General features: G+C 40.8%; 1 protein-coding gene across 6 annotated transcripts in view; it reads left to right on the forward strand.

Annotated features, from left to right (window-relative positions):
• ARB2A (ARB2 cotranscriptional regulator A) overlaps nt 1-23,557 on the forward strand; it is a 268,507-nt gene that overhangs the window by 124,794 nt on the left and 120,156 nt on the right. For all 6 annotated transcript variants that reach the window (XM_074812896.1, XM_074812892.1, XM_074812897.1 and 3 more), the window contains one exon: nt 7,111-7,329. In XM_074812896.1, coding sequence (XP_074668997.1) covers nt 7,111-7,329 — 219 coding nt within the window. The remainder of the gene's footprint in view (nt 1-7,110; nt 7,330-23,557) is intronic.

The raw sequence follows: 23,557 nt of genomic DNA on the forward strand, positions 1-23,557 counted from the left end.
TGCTTAGAAATACCATAGAAACATTTAAAAATCCCGCAATCCAGCTTTATCTCTGCACCTTATTTGAGCGTAACTTTCAGAGGGCAACTGCTATTCTCCTTGCTTTCCCTATCAATAAATTAGAACCAATTGTTACTTGTTACTTGTGTGGGTTTTATGAAGATTATTTGACTTACCGTTGTTGCTGGCACGTTGATTTCAAAAGGTTAAATTCTATATAAATCTGAATAATCTTTTAATTAAAATCTTAGTGAAAAAGTGAAACATGCGTGAGGTTCTTGTTTGAGATGTTGTAGCCCTCGCAGCTTCTGAAATTTTTGACGCAGAAGAAAGTAAAATAGTTTTTTAAGAGAGGGAGAAAAACTTTCAGAGTGCAGACTTCAAATGCGGAGGGATTCCTAGGTATCATTAAAAGATGCCGGGCCTTGAGGGTAGCTGGTGGGTTCGTTCTTTCACCGATTGTATGGACCCCAAAGCTGTGTGTGCTTAGTGAAGAAGAGCAGACACTTACTGCAGCCTGGGCAGCTGTTGTGGATGGGTTATTTGCAGTCCTTGTCCCCCCAGTGTGCCTGAGGTGGATTCACTTCCACTCAGCCTCCAGTGATTTCTCCAGATAGCCCGAATCTCACATCAGGGAGAGGTGGTGGGGCTGAGGTTTATTAAACGGTGCTTGAAGCAGTATTTGAACATCAACATAGTTCTTTTCTGTTAATTCACAGAATTAAGTTCATGCAGGAGCATAGTTTCTTGTATTTCACTTGCCATGAGAAATAATTTTCTGCTGAAAAAGTTAGTGAAATTCATGCTTGTAAAGGCACAGAAGTTCCCTACCAAGAACACAGTACACAACTGAGGGAGTAAAATCCTTATAATTCATAGATGCGTTTATTCAGTTCTGGCCTTGGGAACAAACATCATAAAACAGGATTGCAGATCTTACGCATAGACATATTTGGGTTGCTAATTATAGAGAGATGTAAAACATTAATTCTTTTCAGAACTTTTCTGCAGTAAACTCAAAATGTGGTAGCAGCTTATCTGGTAGGTTTTTTTAGCTTTGAACATTGATTTGTTTAGTATAGCTGCTCTAGCACCAAATTAGCAAATAGCAAAGTAAAACATCCTAATGGCATGTTTTATACTTTCCAGCATAAAGATACTATATATGGTGGGGTAAGATTAGTACAGTTCTGCATGCAGATAGATACGGACCTAATGCAGTGAGGAATTAGAAGGCAGTAACAGAAAGGAAATGAAGAGTTTATTGTTTTTATAGCTCTAATATCCATTAAAAGTTAGTAACACAGCAGGTGACAGTTTGGGTAAGTGTAAAGTGAATGTTTTGAAATAAATAGCAGTTGGGTGACCTGGGATGTCAGGGCTCTAGACAAGGGTGTGTGTTTGTCAATATATCCTACATGTTTTACAGACTCCTCAGGGAACAGGGGAAGATACAATTTCACCTTTTCTGTGCCAAAACATTTTAATTATATCTTCTTCCAAGTACAGCGGTTCAGTAACCAAGGAGCTGACATTGATGCATGTGTTGATAAAGCTGCAAACATTCAAAATGAGATTAACAAAGATTTTGAGGAAAGGGTGACAGCTAATTTTGCACAGTATTCTGCATCTAATTCAGGTCAGTGTAATGATAGAATATTTTATAACTGTTGTGTCATCCAGAGGGACTTTTATGATGCTTTGTGTTTTTGAGGATTTGTGTATATGAAAGTATAGTTCTTAATACATCATTCAAACAGGTTATAACTTTTTTATTGAACATCTATTGGTTGTAGCCATAAACAGGAATAAACTTCAGCATTTAGAAGCAATTTTATATATCCATCAGCATTCATCACAGTAATAGGTTCCTTTTGTCTAATTCACCTTGAAAGTATTGACTTCAGATGTGAAATGGAACCAAAATTACCATGCCCATTTTGTGGCTTTGCTTAATATTTGCAAAAAGATCAGATGGAAAGTTATATTAAGTGTATTTAAATAATCAAACTGTAGTTTCTTTGTATTGTGTGAGACCTTTTGAGAACATCTCAATGTATTTCTGCTCTATTCTCCTCCTTGTTTGAAGGCAACTGACATTCTTCTTTCACTTTTCTTTTTGTTTGTGAAATTTTCTCCTTTTTTTTATCCACTCACTTCTCCATCTGCTTTCACTTTTGTTTGCTTGGGCCGTCTCTCATCCCAACTTGATAATGAGGAATGCGGTGTGACCCTGACCTCTATCAGCCCATGCATGACCTTCTGACTCCCCCACATAACCTTTGACCTTCTCTTTGACAGCTTGATTAATTACCCTGTGTTATGATTTATGAGTAAGTGCTATGTAAAAATAATAGACAACAGGTGGTCCTCTAAAAACTTTTTGTGGCATGTTTTCTTTTCCTGCCTCACTTGATGAGCTATTTTAAGTTGGGGACTTAGTGGGACAATGTGTGTTTGGCAGTAACACAGCATTTTTACACACTTGGACACAGTGCTGGAATTCAGGCAGCCGAGGTGTAGCCGGGGATGGAAATATCGCAAAGTATTAGCAGGGTGCAGTTGCCAAAATGTACATTGGGTGGAAACAGAAAGCGGAGTCAACTGACATTTCAGGCGTTTCAGTCTCAGGTCACGTCTTGAGAAAATTGCTCAAATAATGGAGGGGGCATTTTTCAAGCTGAGCTGCATCTCCAACAGCTATGTTTACTTTAACGCTTCACTAGTGACTTCTGATTGGTTGTCATGACCTCATCCCACTGTTGCACCTACGATGTCGCAACAGTGACATAGATGTACCCTTCTCGTGGAAAAAGATGGGAAATGAACAGAACATACATCTTTCAGAAAGATGAATGGACATTGCTGTGTCCGTTTTAACCACGGGCAGATTTAAGAGCTGAGCACTTTGAGTTGCATTTCCCCTGGGAATTAACTCTGGTCTTGTTGCCAACGATCCAAATAGAAACCTGAACTTGAAAAATCAGGTTGATAAAGCTTAGGAAAATGATCTCTTTCAGACCCTCTCTCGCAGCCCAAAAAGGTAGTTACGCAGGTCAAAAGATTCCTCTCCAGCCCTGACCTCTCTGGTCACATATGGTGTCCCATCTTGGTGGATTAATATGCAGAGCTGAATGCTTTCAGCTCATTATTCATGTGGCCAGGCAGAAGAGGTTTCAAAAGATTAGGAATTTACCTCAAATATTTTAAGGTTCTTTTTTTTAACCTTACTCTTGCTGTCAGAGGCAATAATTTTGGCATTCCTTCCGTTTTCGAACATTTCGCTTGAACTTTCAGTAAGAGACTGAAAGTACTGCTCCATTTCTGGCTTGTGTATCACGGTGGAAAAGGCCCTTCTACGTTGTGCTGGCTTTGTAGTAAAGGTGTTGTAATCGAGATCCATGATTCTTTCCAGCACTTGACTTTGCCAGCCTGCTTTTCCTTTCGTCATCATTCGCTGGCTCACTCATAAGTATAAATTGTATTTGTATTTATGAACCTGAAAGTGGAGTTTGCATACAGTCCTCTACCTCCAGAAGCAGTTACCTGGAGGATGCTAATAGCATAGATTGCATTTCATTTACCTTGAAACGTTCGAATTTGGGGAAATAGCTGTTAATGAGGTGTTTTAGTCTGAGAGAGAAACCACATCGCCTGAACTCGTAGATTAGAGGCTGGGACTTGTATTTATCAGTGTCTGTCCTGATTATTGCGTCTCATCACAAACACACTAATGGGGGATGTGGGCAGGCCTTGGCTTCTGTGCAACATCTGTATTCCCTCACACATCTGGTAGAGCACAGGGCTTGGCTTGTTTCAGTCAGCTGAAGATTGATGGGGGCGGGGGTGGGGTTGCCCCAAAGTTTAGCTTTTTGCCGTGAAAAAAACTTGGCACTTTAGAGAGTGGTTTCTCTTTCTGTGTGCACTGGTGGACACACAGGAGGAAAATACTCCACTGGTACATATGTTGAAAACGTACCTAATGTTTTACTGGTGGTGGCAAGCTTTAAAAACTCCTGGATGATGGTACTTACACCGTAGGTCACTACGTTTTAGTAATGCTGTAAGCTCATCATAGCTGAAATTGATACCTTTCCTGACATTGTGAGGTGTATACCTCTGAACACAACTTTCATTTAAATAGATACTTTTTAATGAATGTGATTTTGTCTTTGTTTAACAGTCATGCCAAAGACTGTGTATCTTGCCTGTTATTAAAGTTTGTTGAAGCTCTTTTTTTTGAGATATTAGTGGTCTTGTGTGCTCAGTTTGGCACTGACTTGCACTCTGCTCAACCGCACTGAGTTAGTGAGGAGTTCCACTTTTAATTTTCTGAGTGCACTGAACTTCAGTGGTGCAGCTATGCCCACATGAAATACATTTTTTAAAAATTAATTGAACTTAGGAGCCGCGTTGTTTACATAGATGTTATTTAGAGCTGAGTGTTCCTCTTCAACAAAAAATGCTTGGGCTAAGGCTGAATGAGAGAGGTTGTAATTGGGTGCAATTTTACCAGTCATTTTGTTTTCCCCTGTTGCTTTATACATGTCACTCTCAAGTCTTCTTTCTGGTGCCATTGTTTACATCTTGCAATTTAGGATGCAGAAGTACAAGGGAAAGGGAAATACACCATGTCATGTAAGCAAAACGATCTGAAAAGAGATCACTTTCCTAAGAGAAAGTCTTACAAATTATAAGACTATTTTTTTCCTCAATTATGGCAAAAACTATCTCAGTTATTACTTAATTATTTTAATGGTACTGGCAGGAAAGGCCTGCTATCTGGGAGAAATTTTAAAAAATGGAAAGGCAGGCATGCTACACTGTTTAAAATATAATTGATAAAAATCTTTTAATTGATTTATGAAATAGTGAATTTAAAAATGGAATCATATTTCATCTGTTGATGTCTGTGTGAAAAATTGACATTGTGTCCTCGTAAAATTGGACAAATGAGTCATGTAATTTTCAGTTACATAATCAATAACTTAGACAAATTCTACTTCTTTGATGATTTATGTGTCTGTTTTGTGGTCAGCTTAAAGTGGACACAGAGTTTCAAATCCCTGTAACACTCGTAAACCTGTAATAAACACATGAATTTTGCATTTGGCATTGTATAGAAAGCAAAACGAATCGATAGGCAGAACGTCTCTGCTCAAAACAAGCAGGTCAAGAAGATGAACAACACAGAGCCCTGAAACCACTGGCCTGCCAAGTGCCGCAAAAACTTGGTCCTACTCTGCCACTAACGAGCTCAAAACCCATCCTTTCCTCTGAGGCGTGTAATTTAGGGATGTTTGATAAGTGGTATTCTCCCCCGCGATGGATTTTTGGGCTTTGAATTTTCCAAGTTGGGTATTTTATGAGTTAATGGTACAGTGTTGTGTGTTAACGTGACCAGCGCTGGCCTGGGTAGATTTTTAAACTTTGTCTTCTTCAATTTTCTGTTTTTCTCTGCCCTTCCCCCTTTGTTTATTTATCTGTTTGGCCATTTGTTTATATTTATCCCAGTTCAATTCACTCAGCAGGGAGGGCAGGGGAGCGACATGACAGGAGACCACTTACTCACGGCGCCGTGTCTAGCGAGGAGGCAATTTTCTCTTTGGCCTGTGGTGACCTTTTTTGACTACGTCCCTTACGCCAGAGACAGTGTCCTGAATGCCTCTATTTCACCCTGTTTAGCAGAGTGCAACCGTGCCCTTTAACTTGGTTTTTGGTGGGAGGAGAAGCTACGGCAGACGTTTGAGAAGGGCACAAGGACGAGGGGTAGGAACTCCCTTCAGATGCGATTTTGATAACTAGCCGAGTGTGTCCAACTGTAGAAAATCACCGAGTGACAATCTGTCTACCTGACAGTAGCCACAATGCGCTACAAGGTTTGTGAATGGCTCTACAGATTAGAATAAAGCAAGCCCAAATAAAGTATCTTTTGTTGGTGTGGACTTGGTTTGCTCTGGCCAGCTAGGTATGGGGACCTCTTTGATCCTCCTGCCTAGCCCAAGTGCAGAGTGAAGCACCAAGTGAAAAGCTGGAATAAAGCTGTTCAGTTAGATAATTAATATAGACGTTTCCAAAAAGTAAATCTTTATTAAAATTTACTTTTAAAGGACAGCTTGATTTTTGACTGGGAACCCATGGTAACTTTAAGGGCTCATCTGTTAAACGCACGTGCTTCTCTTTTCTCCCTGCATTTGCGATTATATCTTCCACGAATATTACAATTCTTGTGTGATTTGCCATCATTTAAAAATCATAATAAAATGATTGGCTGATTTATTCAAGATTTATTTCTCATTCATAAATTCATGTATTTTTCAACCGGCTCATTTTCTGAGGCACAAAAATGCAGCTGGTATGCTCAAAAGCATCCTGCAGGTCACAAATTTTCTCTGGGTTTGTTGAATACAGGACATAATCCCAGTGAAGTTTTAGAGCAGATTTAAAGATGTGCTTAAAAGTCATCCCCACAGTAAAAGAGTTGACTTGTAAGCAATACCACTGAATCAGTTTTGGTATTGATTCATTGTTACTGCCGCTATTGGCTTCTGCATGGTATGCTTGTTGTCAGCTAGACAAAAGGTTTTACTATTTTAAACTGCAGTGAATAATTTTCACATGCTTTCTTTAATATATATATATATATATGAAGTCCCTCCATCCTTTTTATTTTAAAGGTTTTTATTGGTGGGGTATAAAGCTTTTTATTCATCATTATGTAGAGTTCTTAAAATAATATTTTGCTTTTAGTTCTCGTACTGTTTTCTGAAAAAGTCATATAAAGTGCTTATGAATAAAACAACATATTAAATTATTTTAAAGGTAAAACAGGCAACTTTTCTGACGCTGAGGGATGTGTATGAGCATAAGTGCACACACAGACACATTCACACATCAATATCCCTTTAATGACAGAAATGAAACAAACAGAATATTCTTAAAATGCCCTTCTATAAATTACGTTGTGTGAACTTACTGAAATAAATACAAAAGTTTTTAAGAGCATAAAGTAAATGCAAAGCATTTTCAAGCATTAAATCTCCCTTTTCATATTTCTTCTTTTTGTGTGTGTGTGTGTGTGTGTGTGTGTGTGTGTGTCTTCTAAAACAGGAAGGCTATGGAGTAATAGTACTGAATCCCAATGAGAACTATATTGAAGTGGAGAAGACAAAAGCCCAAGTACAGCTGTCTTCTGATAGCTCAGATGAACCTGCAGAAAAGAGGGAAAGAAAAGATAAAATCCAGAAGGAAACAAAGAAACGCCGTGACTTCTACGAAAAGTATCGAAATCCACAAAAAGAAAAAGAAACTATGCAGATGTACATTAGAGTAAGTTTCTTTTGGTTTTCTTTGCCCTTCTTTAATGATGTATAGATATGTTTACCTTCCATATTGGCTAATAAACAGCATGCTTTTTTAAAAACAAACACATTACCGAGATGGCATTCAAGAGTTCATACAGAGTTCCTGGCTCTTTATTGATATTTTTTGTCACTTATTGAATGTGAAGTTTTGGAAGAGTTACAAAACATTCCTTTCTAATTTCAAAGGGGAACTTCAAATGAACCCCAGAGGAATTCACTGGTGCTATCAAGAAAGGGGATGATTTAAGGAAGGCTTCGTAAAAATGATTTTATAAACAGAGGTGTACATAAGAAACACTTTCTAATGCAGCTCAGGCAACATATGAGCTTCACTTGTCGTGCATGCATTTATTGTATTATATTGTCTTATACTGGGGAGGCAGTAGTTATAGCGTGACAGTTTTTTAACATATTACCTGCTGAATTACTAATATGTTGTGGAAAATACTGATGTTCATCTTGTGTGGTAGCAGATTTGCCCTATAATGTATTGTTTTCATATGAGCAGCCATCCATTGTGTTTCAGCTGAACTTCTGAAGGCAGATAAAGGAGGAGAGTTATTAATATCTTAATAAATATTTAAGCTAGAATAGTTTGAGAATGGTGTAATGAGGAAACTCTGTCCCTTGCTCTTTTCTTACTCAGTGAACCTTTGCACTTTGTAATGCTACCAGCATGGGATCGTTATAACAGTGCTACCCGAGGATTTCTAATTCTGCAGGGGGCACAAACAATATTATTTGCACTTTGACACATTCTGCTTCATATACATACTATGCATTATACATTCGAGACTGAGTCATGCAATTTCCAAAGCTCTTAGCATTTCCATTCAACGGTAAAACGTGTCAGAAACACCACAGTGTAGTTGAAACAGTAAAAATGTATATGTCTTTCTGGTGCAAAACATAAAAATCCAGCAAAAGACATGTTCAAATCATCTTAAATTTTAACGTGTTCCTATTAATTGTGGTTCAGCGTAGCAATGTTTGTAGGAGAAATACAGCTGTACTGGCTGGTCAAAAGGGTTTGTAATCTGGATGAGAGATTATCACTAATACCATAAATATTACTGTGTCTTTTGAGAAATATCTCAGTACTGAGTATGGGAAACAAAAGGATGCGTGTACATATTCGAAGTCACCAACAGGGCACTGGTTTTTCTCTCTGCTGCTTTTCACGAGAGATGCCATTCTACCCACCAGCCAGACCCTGCTTCTGAAGAGGAGCGACCAGGCTTCTCTCAAGGTCCATCAGAAGCCAGTGGACGATGTTGCTGTATTGTCCAGAAAGGCATCTTGGTCAGCATGCTGGCCCAGTGTCCTCTTGTTGAAATGGAACCTTTTTTTGATACCTTTTTAGCGGTTCCACCTTCTCATGGCTCTTTTGCTTGATGAGGCATTAAACTTGGCTTCAGAAGGTTTGTCCCCCGAAAGGCAAAATGCATGACTCCATCCCATGTTCATTTTTGCGCAGCTCTGTGCCTCAGATATGTCTGTTGATGTTTCCTTTATTTGATTTTCTTCAAACCAAGGGAAGAAGTAGTATAAATCATGGTGAAAGTGTGGGTGGTGGTCTCCTTTCTTGGGCGAATTAACTGAAATTGGGTTTTCTGACGCGGTTCTGGTTTATTCTGAAAGAATTCTTTGGGGTTTTTTCTTCCATAGGCTCCAGGTACAGAGAGTTTGTTGAAACAGAATAAAAACCATCCCTGCTTTGGTGTGTGGCAGGACAAATTGCTGCAATTTACTTGCATGTTGGTTTCTGAAACAAAACTGGACTGGCGATAGGGTGCCATTTCCTCTGCTGGGCAGAACTGCCAAGTCCGTAGGTGGTTGCAAGAGGAGCTGTCAACGTAGCATGCTCTGCTCCACCTTCCTGGCCACAGACACAGTTGTCAGTCTGTCCAGTCCATCGCACAACACAAACAAAATGGTGTAGTGCTGTATTTGCGACCTATTTCTTGCCTCCTGCGCTCGGGTCCGTTGGGTGATGTGTGCTACAGGAATCACCATTCGTTTGCACCCCAGGACTTGCCACCAGGCTTACTGCAGCCACAGGCTGTTCGAGCTGGTTCGGGGTAATCTCAAAGGGCAATTTAGATATGAGCTTTACATACTGTGTAGTAAAGCATATGTTTGACTCATTGGGCTCTCGAAATAAAACATACTGTCACTGCGCAGTAATATTTAAGGACGGTATATGCTTCATAAAGATCTCGTCAAAAGAGTTTTGAGAAACCTGGGCAAGCCTTATGTCCTCTTTGCCAAGCAGGGAAAACTGGTACGGAGAGACTAGATGAAAAATGTCCTCACAAGAAGGCATCAACAGCATCTAACATGGAAGGAAAATTTGTTTGTGTCAGATAAGCTGGAGAAATTGTTTCAGACCGTTAAGTAGTAGGAATAAATATCCTCGGTTATGTTCTCATAGGGTCATTGAGATCTGTTGTGATATGATGAGAAAATGCCATTTGAACAAATTAAAGCTGTCTGGATGATGCTCCCACTTGTGCAGTTATATTTGCTGAGAATTGGAAGAATGGAACTCTTCCATGGTAGATTTGAGTATTTTGTTTATTTTCGTAGAGGAAAAACAAATAGCTGGGGTACTCAAGAATATGTAAAACCACAGTTTTAAAATACAAAATCTCAAATTGCACTCTATTTTCGTACAAAACGAGTACAAATAAAAACGACTATGGGAGTGTGTAGTGCATTAAGCATAGTGCCTGAAAGATCAAAGTACTTATCGTTTCATGCTGGAAGTTTCCTTAGCTATGAAATAATGTACTTTCTGGCATACATTACAGCTTGTTAAAGGGACTGATTTGGTCTGGGCAATAAACATCATGTCAAACATTATGGCAGAAAAACCTGCTTAATATGTTTTGTAATAAGACAGAATTTTTTGTTCTTGAAAACATCTGCCAACTGAACTCATGAGTGAAGACAGAAAATGTCATCAATTCAGTAACAATCTTATAAATTTGGTTTCTTTTTTGTCGATGCAAACCAAGGAAAAAACTTCTTGATAATCAGCATAGACTATAATACTTTATGGAATGATTAAACAAAAGCATTTTACTTTTATATAACATGCTAATGAATGCATATGAATTTTAATACTCTTACTGTTCAGATTTTAACAAGCGTAATGCCAGCAGATCATTTTAAAAGCATCTGTTTTTTAATGTGTTGAATGGAGAATTGAGTCAAATAGCTAAATATGTACATACATCCTTTTAAAAAACATATTTCTATTCTTACTTATAGATACTACCATTTTTTCTTAGACCACCAGAGGCTGCTGCTGTACACATTGGCTGATGCTTCCCCCCAGAAACTTCATGCCCTAGCCAACCTTCATTTATTACTGAACTAAACTGAGAATTTGTTGATCTCTAACCTTTTTCTATGGAAACAGATCATACAGGCTTAAATGTGACATGATTATTCCTTCCATCCTCCGAGCCATCTTGCACTCCCTACAGATTTTCACATTGACAGTGTCTTGTCTATGTTAAAAGACACTTAGAAATGTAAATCAGTATTTATCCGATTCTAAATAGCATTCACCACTTAAACAAGTATACTGAATGGATTCTGAAATGTTGTTAAAGGAAAAAGTGTAAATCACATAATTTTATAATAATAGTAATTTGGAATCATGTTGTTGCCGCCACAGTCGAAGGATATCAAAGAGGTAACGAAGGAAGAAGTAGGAAGAAGTACTTTTATCAGACCAGCTGATGGGGTCAAGTTTTCTGGGCAAAGGGGATAATAAGCCTTTCCTAGGCCTGTATGCTGTGAAATTTGTCCTTCTTTTTCCACCAAGCTCAGCTGCTTTAATAATTCTTACTGCAAGTATTATTTTTACTATAGCACGGTCTATAACAGCGCTGTTTATACTAACAGCATATCAATGAAATAATTCATTTTGAATGTAACATACTTCTCATAAATTCTCCCATTTTCTGCGAGAGATTAAATAGAAAAAGATCATGTGCAACTAATTAATTTGTTTTGCTAAAAATGGATGCGTTGGGATAATTTGTGCCAGTATTCAGGAGAAAGTGGTAAAAGGCAGGTTTATTAATACACGGTTAAGTACGCGGCGGCTGCTGGTGGGCAGGAAATCCTGGCAAGCGTGCGAGCACCGTTGTGCCATTTCTGCTGATTGTTCGGCGCGGCTGACACCAGGCATCTCCCGACTGAAGGTCGCCGCAGGGCGTCCGCTGGCACGGGGTGACCTTTCGGAGCTGGGGCTTCCTCTCATGCTGGGGACGACGCGGTGTCCCGGCGTGTCTGCGAGGGGACACCATGGCCGTCCCTGGGCAGATGCAGGTTCCCCCTGCCCACCCCGTGACTTGGCAAGGCCCGGAGCCAGTGTGACTGCGTTAGCGTGCTGCTGAGACCAAGCTAATAAGCCCTTTATTCCACCAGAAGAGGCAAAATGACAAACGCTAGGCAGGCAGCTCCCGAGAGGTGTAAGGGACATGCTCCAGCACGGAGAAACTCGGTGGCAGAACCTGGGCATCGGGGCTCGAACCTCCAAAGTCTCAGCCCAGTCTTTATATCTCCATGTCTTTTTCTTTCCCCTTTTACAACTATAAGCGTTACTTTACCTGTACCTCTGAAATAGCATTTTTACTTTGTCCATGTTTACCTTTTAAAGACCGTTATGTCCTTATGTTCTTGGGAAATCCCTTTCCCTTCTAACCAACAGCAAAATCATGCTGGCAATGGAAAGTTCATGAGAACTGCTTAGAAACTACCATGGCTTTATTGTTAATCACAGAATCATTCAGGTTGGAAAAGCCCCTTGGGATCATCGAGTCCAACCCTCAGCCCTACTCTACAAAGTTCTCCCCTACCCCACATCCCCCAACAGCTCATCCAAACGACCCTTAAACACACCCAGGGATGGGGACTCCACCCCCTCCCTGGACAGCCTATTCCACTCTCTGACCACTCTTTCTGGGAAACATTTGTTCCTCATGCCCAGTCTGAACCTCCCCTGTTGCAGTTTAAAGCCGTTCCCTCTTGTTCTGTCACTAATCACCTGTGAGAAGAGACCAGCACCAACCTCTCTACAGTGTCCTTTTCCTGTTCCTGCCCCACGTACTGCCGGGCTCTCAGAGTTAAAAAAACTGCAGTTTGGGTGCTGGGGTGTGAACATGTGGTGACATTCTGGGTGCCGCAGGGTATTTGGGACACGTGGAGAGATCTGGCCGGTGTCCTGTAGGACCTGCACCACCAGAGACCTGCACCACCCTGGAAGCCAAGCAGAGGACTCTGAAGCATGTACAGTGGCACTGACCACCTACAGTTAGGCCTCTGCATCATTCCTAAAGGGTCAGATAAGCTTTAAGTTCCGATAATAGTTTCTCTATAACAGGAAAAATATGTGTATTTCATGTTTCATCCCATAGATACTACAGTGAACAGGCATCTTACATTAAATAGCTAAAGCATCTGGAGTTTAAATGATAGTATTCAATAATTTATGCATAGGCTACTTAGGTTGTGCAATTAAATTAGGTATTTTTAAAAATCCTGAGGTTGTAAAGACTTCTTGAGGTATGTTTTGCGACTACTAGTCCGGAAAAGTTATACTTGTCTTCTTTTCCTTGAGCAAGTGAGAAATCAGAGACACAATCACTGAAGGAAGATTTTGCATCTCTTCAAGAGCACCACTGGCTCTTCTTTCTGCCGTACCCTCTCTCTGTTCTGCGTTTCACAAGTATGGTGTAATCAAAGAAAAGGAATAAATCGGGGCCATCTAGCTTTGGTGTCTTTCAAACATTCATTACATGATGCCGACAAAATGTGCATTGTTAGATCCAGCTCCTAAAACGTGAGGCAAGCCGTGTGAGTTTCCAAAAGAAAGAAGCAGCTTGCATCTCTCCTCCCACCACGAGCTGTGCGGTGCTCCTGTTGTGCTAAAAAAGACCATTTCTCACAGGTCAGATGAGTCCTTCCTTTCAGACAGGATTCAGGCTTGGTAAACCTGGCCAGTTAGGGAGCTAATGGTAAAGAAAACTAGCTCAGCAGAAAGGGGACCTACTTGTTGAAGGCAGAGGTGAATAACATTATTCAAACTTCTGGTGCTCGGATACTGCCTGTCTTTGATTGTAGAGCGATTGGAGAGAAGGACTGAAAAGACCTCGTAGGTCTTCTGGTCCATCCTCCTGCCAGTTCAGATTGCTCTCTGCAAGTATCCTTTATCATTTCTCTAACAGAGTCAAAGGATAATATCCTTTTAGCTGATATCCAAAACAAGGATAATATCCTCTAAGCTACTGCACACAGTTGCACATTTTAGTGCTAGATTTCAGTGTGTTTGGGAAAAATGGCAGAAAAAAATTAGCAGTAGCTCAAGCGGCAACATACACCTTTTTGCAGAACTTTATGTGGTTTTTTTCTTGGGCACCAGTCAGCCATAAGAGCCGTGATACAGTAAGAGATGATGAAAATTAATTTCTGAAATACATATAGTCATCTTAAGATGAATGGTGCTGTTGCAAAATAACGCTTTTCTGTGGGGACGTGCTAGCCCATCCCACTCCTCTAGAAATATTTATGGGTTTTGGGTAGGGGGGTATGAGGACTGTACCGCAATGCGTGGAGGTCAGGGAAACAACATTTGCGGAGTCCTAGGAAATTAATGCCAGCAGACAGGGAACTGGGGCACAGGGTGCGCAGTGCATTCAAGGATGTTGTTTTCACCTCCTGTGCTGCAGAAAACAAACTGAAAATTCAGGAAAAAATAAGGAAAAAAAAAAAATCTAGCTTTTGGGATTAAGATAAATCTGGTAGTTCCTCTGTGGTGTGCTTGGCTGCCTGCAGCAGTGACGGCTGCCAAAGGGGCTAGAAGTAGTGGAGGAAATGGTGGCATGGAGGAATGTGGAATAAGCTGCCCAGAAAAAATGTCAGTTCCTACCCTACAATTCACAGGTGGCTGACAGTTTGAAAAATTAATTATTACAGGCCTTTCATTCGTTACATTTTAAAATCCTTGCAAGTGATTTTACTAACTAAAATCCTTTTTGTGAATTTACTTACTGTGCAATGTTATTTTGGATTGTTTACCTCTTGAGAACAAGGTTTATCTTTTTAATCAGCTTGTTGTCATCCCTGTACAGGCAAAGAAATATGCCTCATTGTGAGCTCGGAGGAGAATGGAGTCGTGACCTCCATTCTTGCTATGCCTTAGTGAACTCCACACCTGATCAGCACGCCCTGAGAACTACCTTTTACCAACTTCAGAGCTGTTAACTTCATTTTCATAGTGTCCAGGCAGAAGTCTTTCCTAAGGTAGTCAGTTTTACAGTATCTCCAGCCATGAACTCATCTAAATTTTGAGAAATCTTCCTGTTCCTCTCCTGGCTGAATCCTTGCTTTATCCTCTCTCCCTGGCTAAAAGGGGATGCTAAACTGATCAAAAATGCTTTTTGTCTTCTGTGGTTGGTGGTGTCGGTAGCAGGTTTTCTCCCCTGAATGGGCTGCATGCTGTTCAGCCGCACTCATCTACACTTTGTTATTTAACAGTTGTTTCTCATTCTCTTTCTCTGTATTTTTTGATCAGTACTTGGCAAGAGTGAATTTGTCAATACACAATGAGGTATCTTTTTTATCAAGTAACACTCGTATTTTAGTTAGTTTTCCCAATAGATGGCACTGCTTGGAGAGAAACTACTAAATAAAGTAAGACCAAGGTGCATTTAGAGCTACCAAGAGTTATGTATGAGGAGCCTTGAGTTAAGCAAGTTTGGGAGCTCCTAGTTTGGTACTTTTAGCAAAAGCATGGAGTGAGGAAAGCATCACAACTATATTGAGTAAGTTCTTCAGAAAGGAGGGGACGTCCCTGGGTCAGTAGCTTTTGACAAACAATCACAATTCTTCTACTACTGGTGAGCAGTGTAAGCAGTTATGGGGATTGCTCATCGGGGTCTCACAGGCTCCAGTTGCTGTTCTGCTGTTAGATCACGTAGCTGGAATCCTTTGTTCACCACCAGCATGTACTGAAATCATTTGCCATGCATCCAGCCGACCGCCAATTCGTTAGTTCCCTAATAAAATGCTGCTCCTGGTTGCTAAGCCTCCTCACCTCTGAAAAAAAAACGACCAAAATATTACATCTGCTTTTATCATGTCCTTATTGAATTAGGGAGTGAGCAGAAGAGTTGCTTTGTCCCAAAAGACTTGCTTTACAACTTACACGTTGCCTAGTATCACTTAAATTTGAGTCAGTCGTTACACCTATAATGCAGTGTGAATTACACGGGCTAGTTCCCCCTTACACACACACGCAGGCACTACCTACACTAAACCACACACAACCCACAGGTGTTCTTGTGCGTTCAATGTCCTGCAGGCTGCAGGGCTCTGACACGATGTGTGCAGGCATAGGATACATACAACTGGAAAGCTTCCTTCTTACCAAAATCACAGATTTAATTGGTACATCCAGTCATACAGTACAGCAAGAAATTTAAAATGTTGTTAATTCAGACAATACGCCTGGTACTTCATAAGCACCTGCAGTGTGTTTGTTCTTTCGGACTGGTGTTTCCTTCCAGGATGGTTTTTCACTCCTGTCTCCTATCTTTTCCACCTGCTGTGTAACTGAATAATCTGATTTCATGGATCTTGCAAGTTCAGCCTATATCCTAGAGAAGTGGGCAATTGACATTATCGCTTAATTGTGTCACAGCCACTCTGTTCATAACCTGGGAAAACAGAAGCCTTAATTGCATGTAGACGTTAAGAAGACAGATATTTATTTCTTTTAGGGATCTGGTTTGCTGAGGAATTCTTTTGAAGTTAGCGAATTAGGTAATGAAGAAATTTACCAAGGCTTAGGCTGCGTAAGTAGTTCTGAAAGATTTCTGGGTCCACCAATTAACTTTGTGATCTTATCCTTTGATAAGTCACAGCCCTCACACACTCCACCTTGCAGTACACCTCTCTGAGCCTCTGGCTACTCCACTTTTCCTGTTGTTTGAAAAATGAACAAACACATTTGATGACAGGATCATGTTATTCATCATGTGTCCTTTGCACTGGCTGCCAAAAAAGGGTAGGCTTATGTTTAATGGCTGTTGCTTATTTTTAAATCCCTTACCAGTGAAGACCTTGGCCGAGTATGAAATCCTCCTCGTTGAGATATGTCAAGCTTTCAGACACTGCATGCTGTTTAAGGCTCTGACTGCTTTGCCTTAAGTGGACAAATGAGTTATTGCTGTGATAGGTCTTAAAGTAACAGGATCTGATTTGATCATGGAGTCCACTTTTTTTAAATACCTTTCTGCTGCTGTTGGCAGTTTGTTCATTAGATTCTTTTACCATTTCCTTTCCCTTTCTGTTTTGAACCACCCCAACTGACTGATAGAGTTGGGCTGATAGTTAAATTGATTTTAATCCTGACGGGCACCGGACAGTATCATCACTGGAGTGGAAGTCCAGATACTTGCTGTTATTCTGCTACAGTTGTGGTAAATAACCATGACATGATTTTCTAACAGCACCATGAAGTAACACCTATTTCTACCCAAAGTGACCAGGCAAAATTCAGGTCTGCTAGAATCAGCAAAGACAGACTGCAGTTGCAAAAGGTGACCACTGCCTCAGTTGTGCTGGGGGTCCACAGAGCAAACAAAAGTTGGAAAGAAAAGAGATGGAAAGACATGGAAATAATGTAAATTGTTTTGTGTCCGCGGTGGTAGTCATCTGCAGGACTTCTCTGGAGTGTGTTCAGAGTCACTCTGTCCCAAGCACATGCGGTTCAGGGTTTGGGAAACTTCCACAACATATGTTTTCACACTTCTGTGGCAATGGAACTACAGAGCTGACTCTTTTTGCTTTTAATTGAATGTATCAGGCACGGCACTTGTGAGCAGGCCTGGCTGACGTTGCTTTGAGCATGGTGTTGGACTGGGTCACCTGCAGAGGTGCTCTCCAGCTGATGTGGGTCAGTGGTTCTACATCACTAAATTTCACCTCAGTCCTCAAAGAAGTATTTAAGTTATGGGCAGGCTTTGTGGACATTGTAGAGAGGATAATTTCCCCATCTCAAACATTTGATGCTACTGAGGTTGTGGTTGGTCATCCACTTCCAAAGAGCAGGCTCAGGTGATTGAGACCAGGAAGCCGACGTAGCTATTAGTGTGGTTAACACCGTGTGGTCTCCTACAAGTACTGCTGCAGAAACGCACCTTGAAAGATAAAAGCCCTTCCAGACAGGCCGTGCATGGTGTTTCTTGGCATTTTTAACACAGGTGTGTTGAGCATAACATTTATGATTTCTTCAGAGATCAAGAAATTCTCCAAACGAGGTCACCTGCTTAAATTTGCTGAAGGACCTTAGAGCAGTACAGCAGTTGTTTTTTCACAGATATTCTCCAGATGTTATTGACATGCCCATTTTTTAATAATGGGAAGGACACAAGTACTGTCCATGTCCTTCCTACTCCCTCTCCTTTGTTGTTTCTTCAGCAAAAAAGGGGTTTGTCTGCATTGTTAATTTAAGTCCACAAACTTTTATTTTGTACCACAAAGCAGTTCTTGAGATTCAGGAAGAGAAAAAATACCCTGTGACATTCAAATTGATTATTTGCCAAGTGTGTGCTTAGAAGAGGATAGACATGGCAGAATTAAAAAGGCTGCAACTTTATTAAAGCATTAGCAAACAGCGGTTTAATTAAGCCTGTGCACAACCGCTTCTTAGAAGATTTTTGTCTACACTGTTAATTTCAAAGTGAGACCTGAATCTATATCTCAGCTGCAGGCCAGTGCATTAGCTACAGGTTGCCTTGACGCCCTTGGACAGGCCCCTGGTTTCTCTTCATCTCTTAAACCTGTGCTCATGTTCTTAAAAGGTCACGAATGTTTAAGATACTCCTGTCCAGTTTTCTGTGAATGTTCGCTGGAAGAAGGCTGCTCATGCAGACGTCTGCGTTGCCGCCTCCAAAACTGATCCGTGCTGCTTGGTGGAGGGATGGTTCTGGATATTCTGGCGTCATACTGGGATATCAGGCACAGGGAATGTGATTGCCGTTTGGGGGATTTCCAGGACATCTGGTACCTGGCAACTATCAGTTCTTACCGATCATTGTCAGCTTTATTACTAAACAAGATATAAGATTTAAAATATGTTAGTACAGAAATATTTGCCCTCACAGAGCTAAACTACAAAAATAGCAAAATATATTAAACATGGGTTGTTAAACAGCGTTCAACTGTTGTTAACCATAAGAGCTATCAGAGCTCTTCCAAAGTCTCAGTTAGCCTGAAGATCTGATTAATCAGCTCCTACAGGACATCCAACTTACCCAGACCGCTCTTGGGGTTACAGCTTTTCTGCTGCCACCATTAAGGACAGATCCTGTAGTTGCCCAGGTCCATTCTTCTGCACAGTCTCTTTCTTCTCCAGGTGCAGGAGGGGTCAGTCCTGCTTCTCTTTTCCCATTCATCCGTACTTCATTCCCTGTCACCAAGCGCTGGGACATTTCATGGCAATATGGGAATGTGGTGGACTGACCTTGGCTGGCCATCAGGTGCCCACCAAAGCCGCTCTGTCACAGCCCTCGTCAGCTGGGCAGGGGAGAGAAAATACAACAAAAAACTCACAGGTTAAGATAAGGAGGGATGTCACCCAGCAGTTACCATCACAGGCAAAACAAACTTGACTTGGGGAAATGAATTTATCGCCAGTTGACAATGGAGCATGATGAGAAATAAAACCAAGTCTTCAAACACCTTCTCCTCCCCTCTCCTGTCTTCCAGGGCTCAACTTCACTCCCAATTTCTCTCCCTCTTCCCCCCAAGCAGTGCAGGGGGATGGGGAAAGGGGGTTGCAGTCAGTTCATCACACACTGTCGCTCCTTCTTTCTCATTTTCTTCCTGTGCTCCATCATGACATATCTGCTCCGGCGTGGGCCTCCCTGGGTGCAGGGCACAGCTGCCTCACCGTGGTCTTCCCCACGGGCTGCAGGGGAGTCTCTGCTGGGGCGCCTGCCGCACCTCCTCCCCCTCCTTCCTCCGTGCCCCTGGTGTCTGCACAGGGGTTTCTCTCGCCTCTTCTCACTCCTCTCTGCGCCTGCTGCTGCTGCTCAGTTTTCCCCCTTCTCAGACCCGTTACCCAGAGGCGCTGCCACCGTGGCTGATGGGCTGGGTCTTGGCCAGTGGCGGGTCCATCTCGGCCCCGGCTGGAGCTGGCTCCATCCGACATGGTGGAAGCTTTTGGTATCTTCTCCCAGAAGCCACCCCTGCAGCTCCGCTGCTACCAACCCCTTGCCACGCACACCCTATACAAGGGGTTATGTTATTTCCTCACACTCTTTTCCTCAAGGTCTTGATTAACGCTTCTGTTACGTACCTTAACAAGCACACTCCTGGCTTCCCCCCGTGGATGCACTCTGCATCTTGCTTTTGCCACTCACTTGAAGTTATTTCTTCCCTCCCAAATAGCGAGAGGTAATAAACCTCACAGAAGCACTGAGATATTAAGGAGGAGGTGCTCAATCAATAATACTTCTATCTTTTCCAGATAAATTTTATCGGCTGTGCACCATCATTGATGACCAAACTGGATTTTTTTTTTTCAGAGAGGCTCTGGTGGCATAGCAAAGCCCAGCAAACAGCTGAAATGGGATTTAGCATTTATCAAGTAAATACAGGAGCTTTTGTTAGGATTGTTGTCTGTTTTCATCCTGATGTAATGTTTTATAGCAAACTGATACAAACTTTGATGAGAAACGTTGGAGGACTAATCTGTAAGACAGACAATACGCATGCATCATGATGCAGAGAAGTTTAACAAAAGGAGCTTAAAGAGTAGAATTATTTTTAATTCAAACACAATAAGGTCCAAGCCTCCAAATTCAAGTAACGGTTTGCAGTTGTTGAATCGACTTAGTCCTTGTTTTAGAACACTTCAAACAAATGGAGTTGGCTAATAAGTGATTAAAATGGCAACAAAGAGCATTTATAACAGTAACAAAAGCTACGTCCATGTGTTTTTTTGAGGGTTGATTTTTCTTATCCCACCCACCAGCATAGACATCATAGGTTACATGTTCTATGGAAGATACATATTATTCCCAAGATTTTCAGTTATCTCTGGAATTTGTGTTCCGTTACCGTTCAGTCTATAATCTCAATAAGACCCCCAATGTTTGGCCTGTGCCGCCTGAGTTAGAAGATTGCTCCCAATTTTCCAGTTAGGTCAACCAAAAAAATTAAGATATGATAGAGGGTCAGTGGAAGAAATTCATATCAAAACAACTGCTCACCATGTCATTATGACAACCTGCTGTAACAAATGTGCTTCTGTTCTAACTTATGACAATTAATTGCTAAAAGTAATTTAATCTGACAGTGGCAAGATGTTGAAAGACTCGCGAAGATGTCATAAAAGCGACCTTTCTGCCCATGTGCAACCAAAAGCCATTTTTAACAAGGAGCCTCAAAAACAGTACAACTTCTTTTGTACTTTGTTAATTAGTTATTGATTTGAAACAATGCTCTGCCAAATATTGTCAGATTAGCTAGACGCCAGCAAGGTCACAGTGTGACAGTCTAGTCCTGATAATCTTATGGTATATAAGAATTCTTTTTTTCTCTGAACCTTTTGTTCCAATATCCTGAGAATTACATTTAATGGCTTTAGCATTTGTGCTAATTTAAGATACAGACAAGCTGTCTGTTATATAGTTGGATGTTTTGAGTTGTTAAAAAATGACACTGCGTTAGAAGAAATTTCCCAGTGATCTAATGTCTAATGATCTTCAGCGGCGGCGATGCACCGCTGCCGCGACGCCAACGCCCTCGCTAGTCTGAGCAGAGAGGAGCCTGCTTTAATGAAATGGTCAGCACGAGGGAGTCACAGGGTTCACGCCAGAGGTAAAACGAGCAAGTCCTGAGGTTGTTCAGTGACTCATCAGGATGAAAGATCATTTCCTAGCTTACATTATTGCAAAACGAAAATAACGGAGGTGGGTCTGGACGGGAAAACGGAGAAGCAGAATTAAGGCTTGAATAGCTCAACATTCAACTTTTCGGATTATTGAAACAAGAACCAGCAGAAAACACAAATCTGAATTTCAAATTGTGTTTGTCATCTGTTTGGATAATTATTTTATAAGCTAATGGCAGTTACTTCAAATACAATTAATTATAGCAGGCTACATATTAAGGCACTTCAGCAAATCTTTATAACTGTACGTTAAATAAATAGTATATCGGTTTACTTAAAGCACTGAGCACTTTGCTCTCTTTATTAGGAGAAATCAAATAGCTTTGAGCCTGTTAAATCTTTCTTTCACTTAAATAACTGCTCTTGAGAGTATGTAATAAATAGAGACAGAGACGTCAAGAAGAAAAATACAGGGCGAAGCTGTTCTATTTAGTTTAACTCGTGTAAGAGATATAAACTCTGTAACAGAGACTTTACAGCTGAGCTTTGTTCTGAAACCATAGCTGTTAATGAAAATACAAAGTTGTTGTTTTACTTAAATGTGTTGAAGTTTGTTAGATTCATTGTTTCCTGTGGTGGGGAAATCTGCATTTTTCTTGGCCAAAATGCTATTTTTCTTGCAATAGCATGGTTAAAAAAAAAAAAAGGGTCTGCTTCTCATTACAACATATAAACAGATTGAAAGAACTGGAAAGTAAAATAGTCTTTAAGTACTTTAGGAAATAGAAAAATAACACTTCTGCATGACTTCCATTAGGAGTTTTTGAATGTTTCAGATGCATTCATTTCAAAAAAAATCGGATTTAGTGTTTTGAAAAATGCACGCAATACTTAAACAGCTGGCATGATCTCTCTTTGTGTCTTGCAAAGATAGTTCTTTTCGTGAAAGTGCTGTGTTCGTTTTTATTTACTTGCCCCCACCATTAATCTATTAATTGCCAGAAACATGGCTGGTCAGGAACACAGCTGCGAAGATACAACCTGATGGTTTGTTTTAGAAATGCTCTTTTCTTCCCATAATTTGATCACACAAGAGGCCATCTTTGGTGTTGTTCGTTAACATTAGGCAGAAATATGTTTTGAGCAGAATCTCAACCTCTGAGATTAAGTAGTTTGGAAAGAAAAAAGTACGATGAGACATAAAAAAGATGCATGTAAAATGCAGGGATATGTACCAGTAGTATTGTACTGAAATGCAACTGCCCCAGTCTTTGGGTATTTTTACCAATTGGAGTCTCCTCGGCCAAACAGGTGTATTTGTTATTTAAATTAGGATATGTAAGTCCACCCACAGAGGTTGGCAGATACCATGCTTGGAGCATCACAGCACAGGGATTTTCCTGTGAATTGCACAGGTATTTGTCAGTAGCCGTGGTACGGCCGTGTAGACAGGAGCAGTCTGAGGAGTTGTTATGACACCTTCGGCCTGATGAGTTTCCCCATGAAGGATTTCCAAGCTTTTTGCCAGAAGACGCTGCCTCAAACTCAGGCTTCCTTTGCCTGGAACTCTGCGAGTCATATGGATAGGGGAAAAAAATATCAAAAAAAAAGCAAAAATCCAAAAGTCTGTCAGAGAGCTAAAAGGGAAATTAGGGGTTTTTTTTCTAAAGTAAAACTTCCTTTGGTTCATTTCCCTCCTTCCTCCTATTCTCTTCTCCTGCACCTCTTTCCTCTCAGTGAGTCAGCAATGTTCTTGTCCCCAGACAAAAAAAGAAATGTCATATTTGTGTTTATTTACATTCTTGTCTTAATGATAAAATAATTAGCTTAGGTGACTCCTACTGCGTCTGTCAATTTGGGAACAATATAAACGAAAAAGGATACTGCAGATATTCGGGGGGAAGATCTGTTTTGAAGGAAGGCTTTTAACTATTTACTCTCCAGCTCAAGGAGCAACTAGCCACTAAAAAGAAAAACAGGCGTTTAAACCACCAACCCCCAAGCTTTTGCTGGAGGTGATAATTAAGAGCTGCTGAGACGCTTGATTTTGTCTGAATTTTTCTACTTTTCGGTCTCCCTTCCTGCACTTTGCCAGAAGACAGTTGGGTGGTGATGACAGGACATGCCAGACTCCAGCAGAAGTAATAACGGGAAAATCCAGACTGGAACAACAGCCTGACAAAGTTGTCTAACCCTGGCTGACAAGCAGATACTTTAACCAGGGAGACGATGCTATAATAACTTTTGAGACTTAATTAATTTAGCCTGAGAT

The sequence above is a fragment of the Strix aluco genome, chromosome Z, assembly GCF_031877795.1.
Source record: "Strix aluco isolate bStrAlu1 chromosome Z, bStrAlu1.hap1, whole genome shotgun sequence".
NCBI classification, from domain to species: domain Eukaryota; kingdom Metazoa; phylum Chordata; class Aves; order Strigiformes; family Strigidae; genus Strix; species Strix aluco.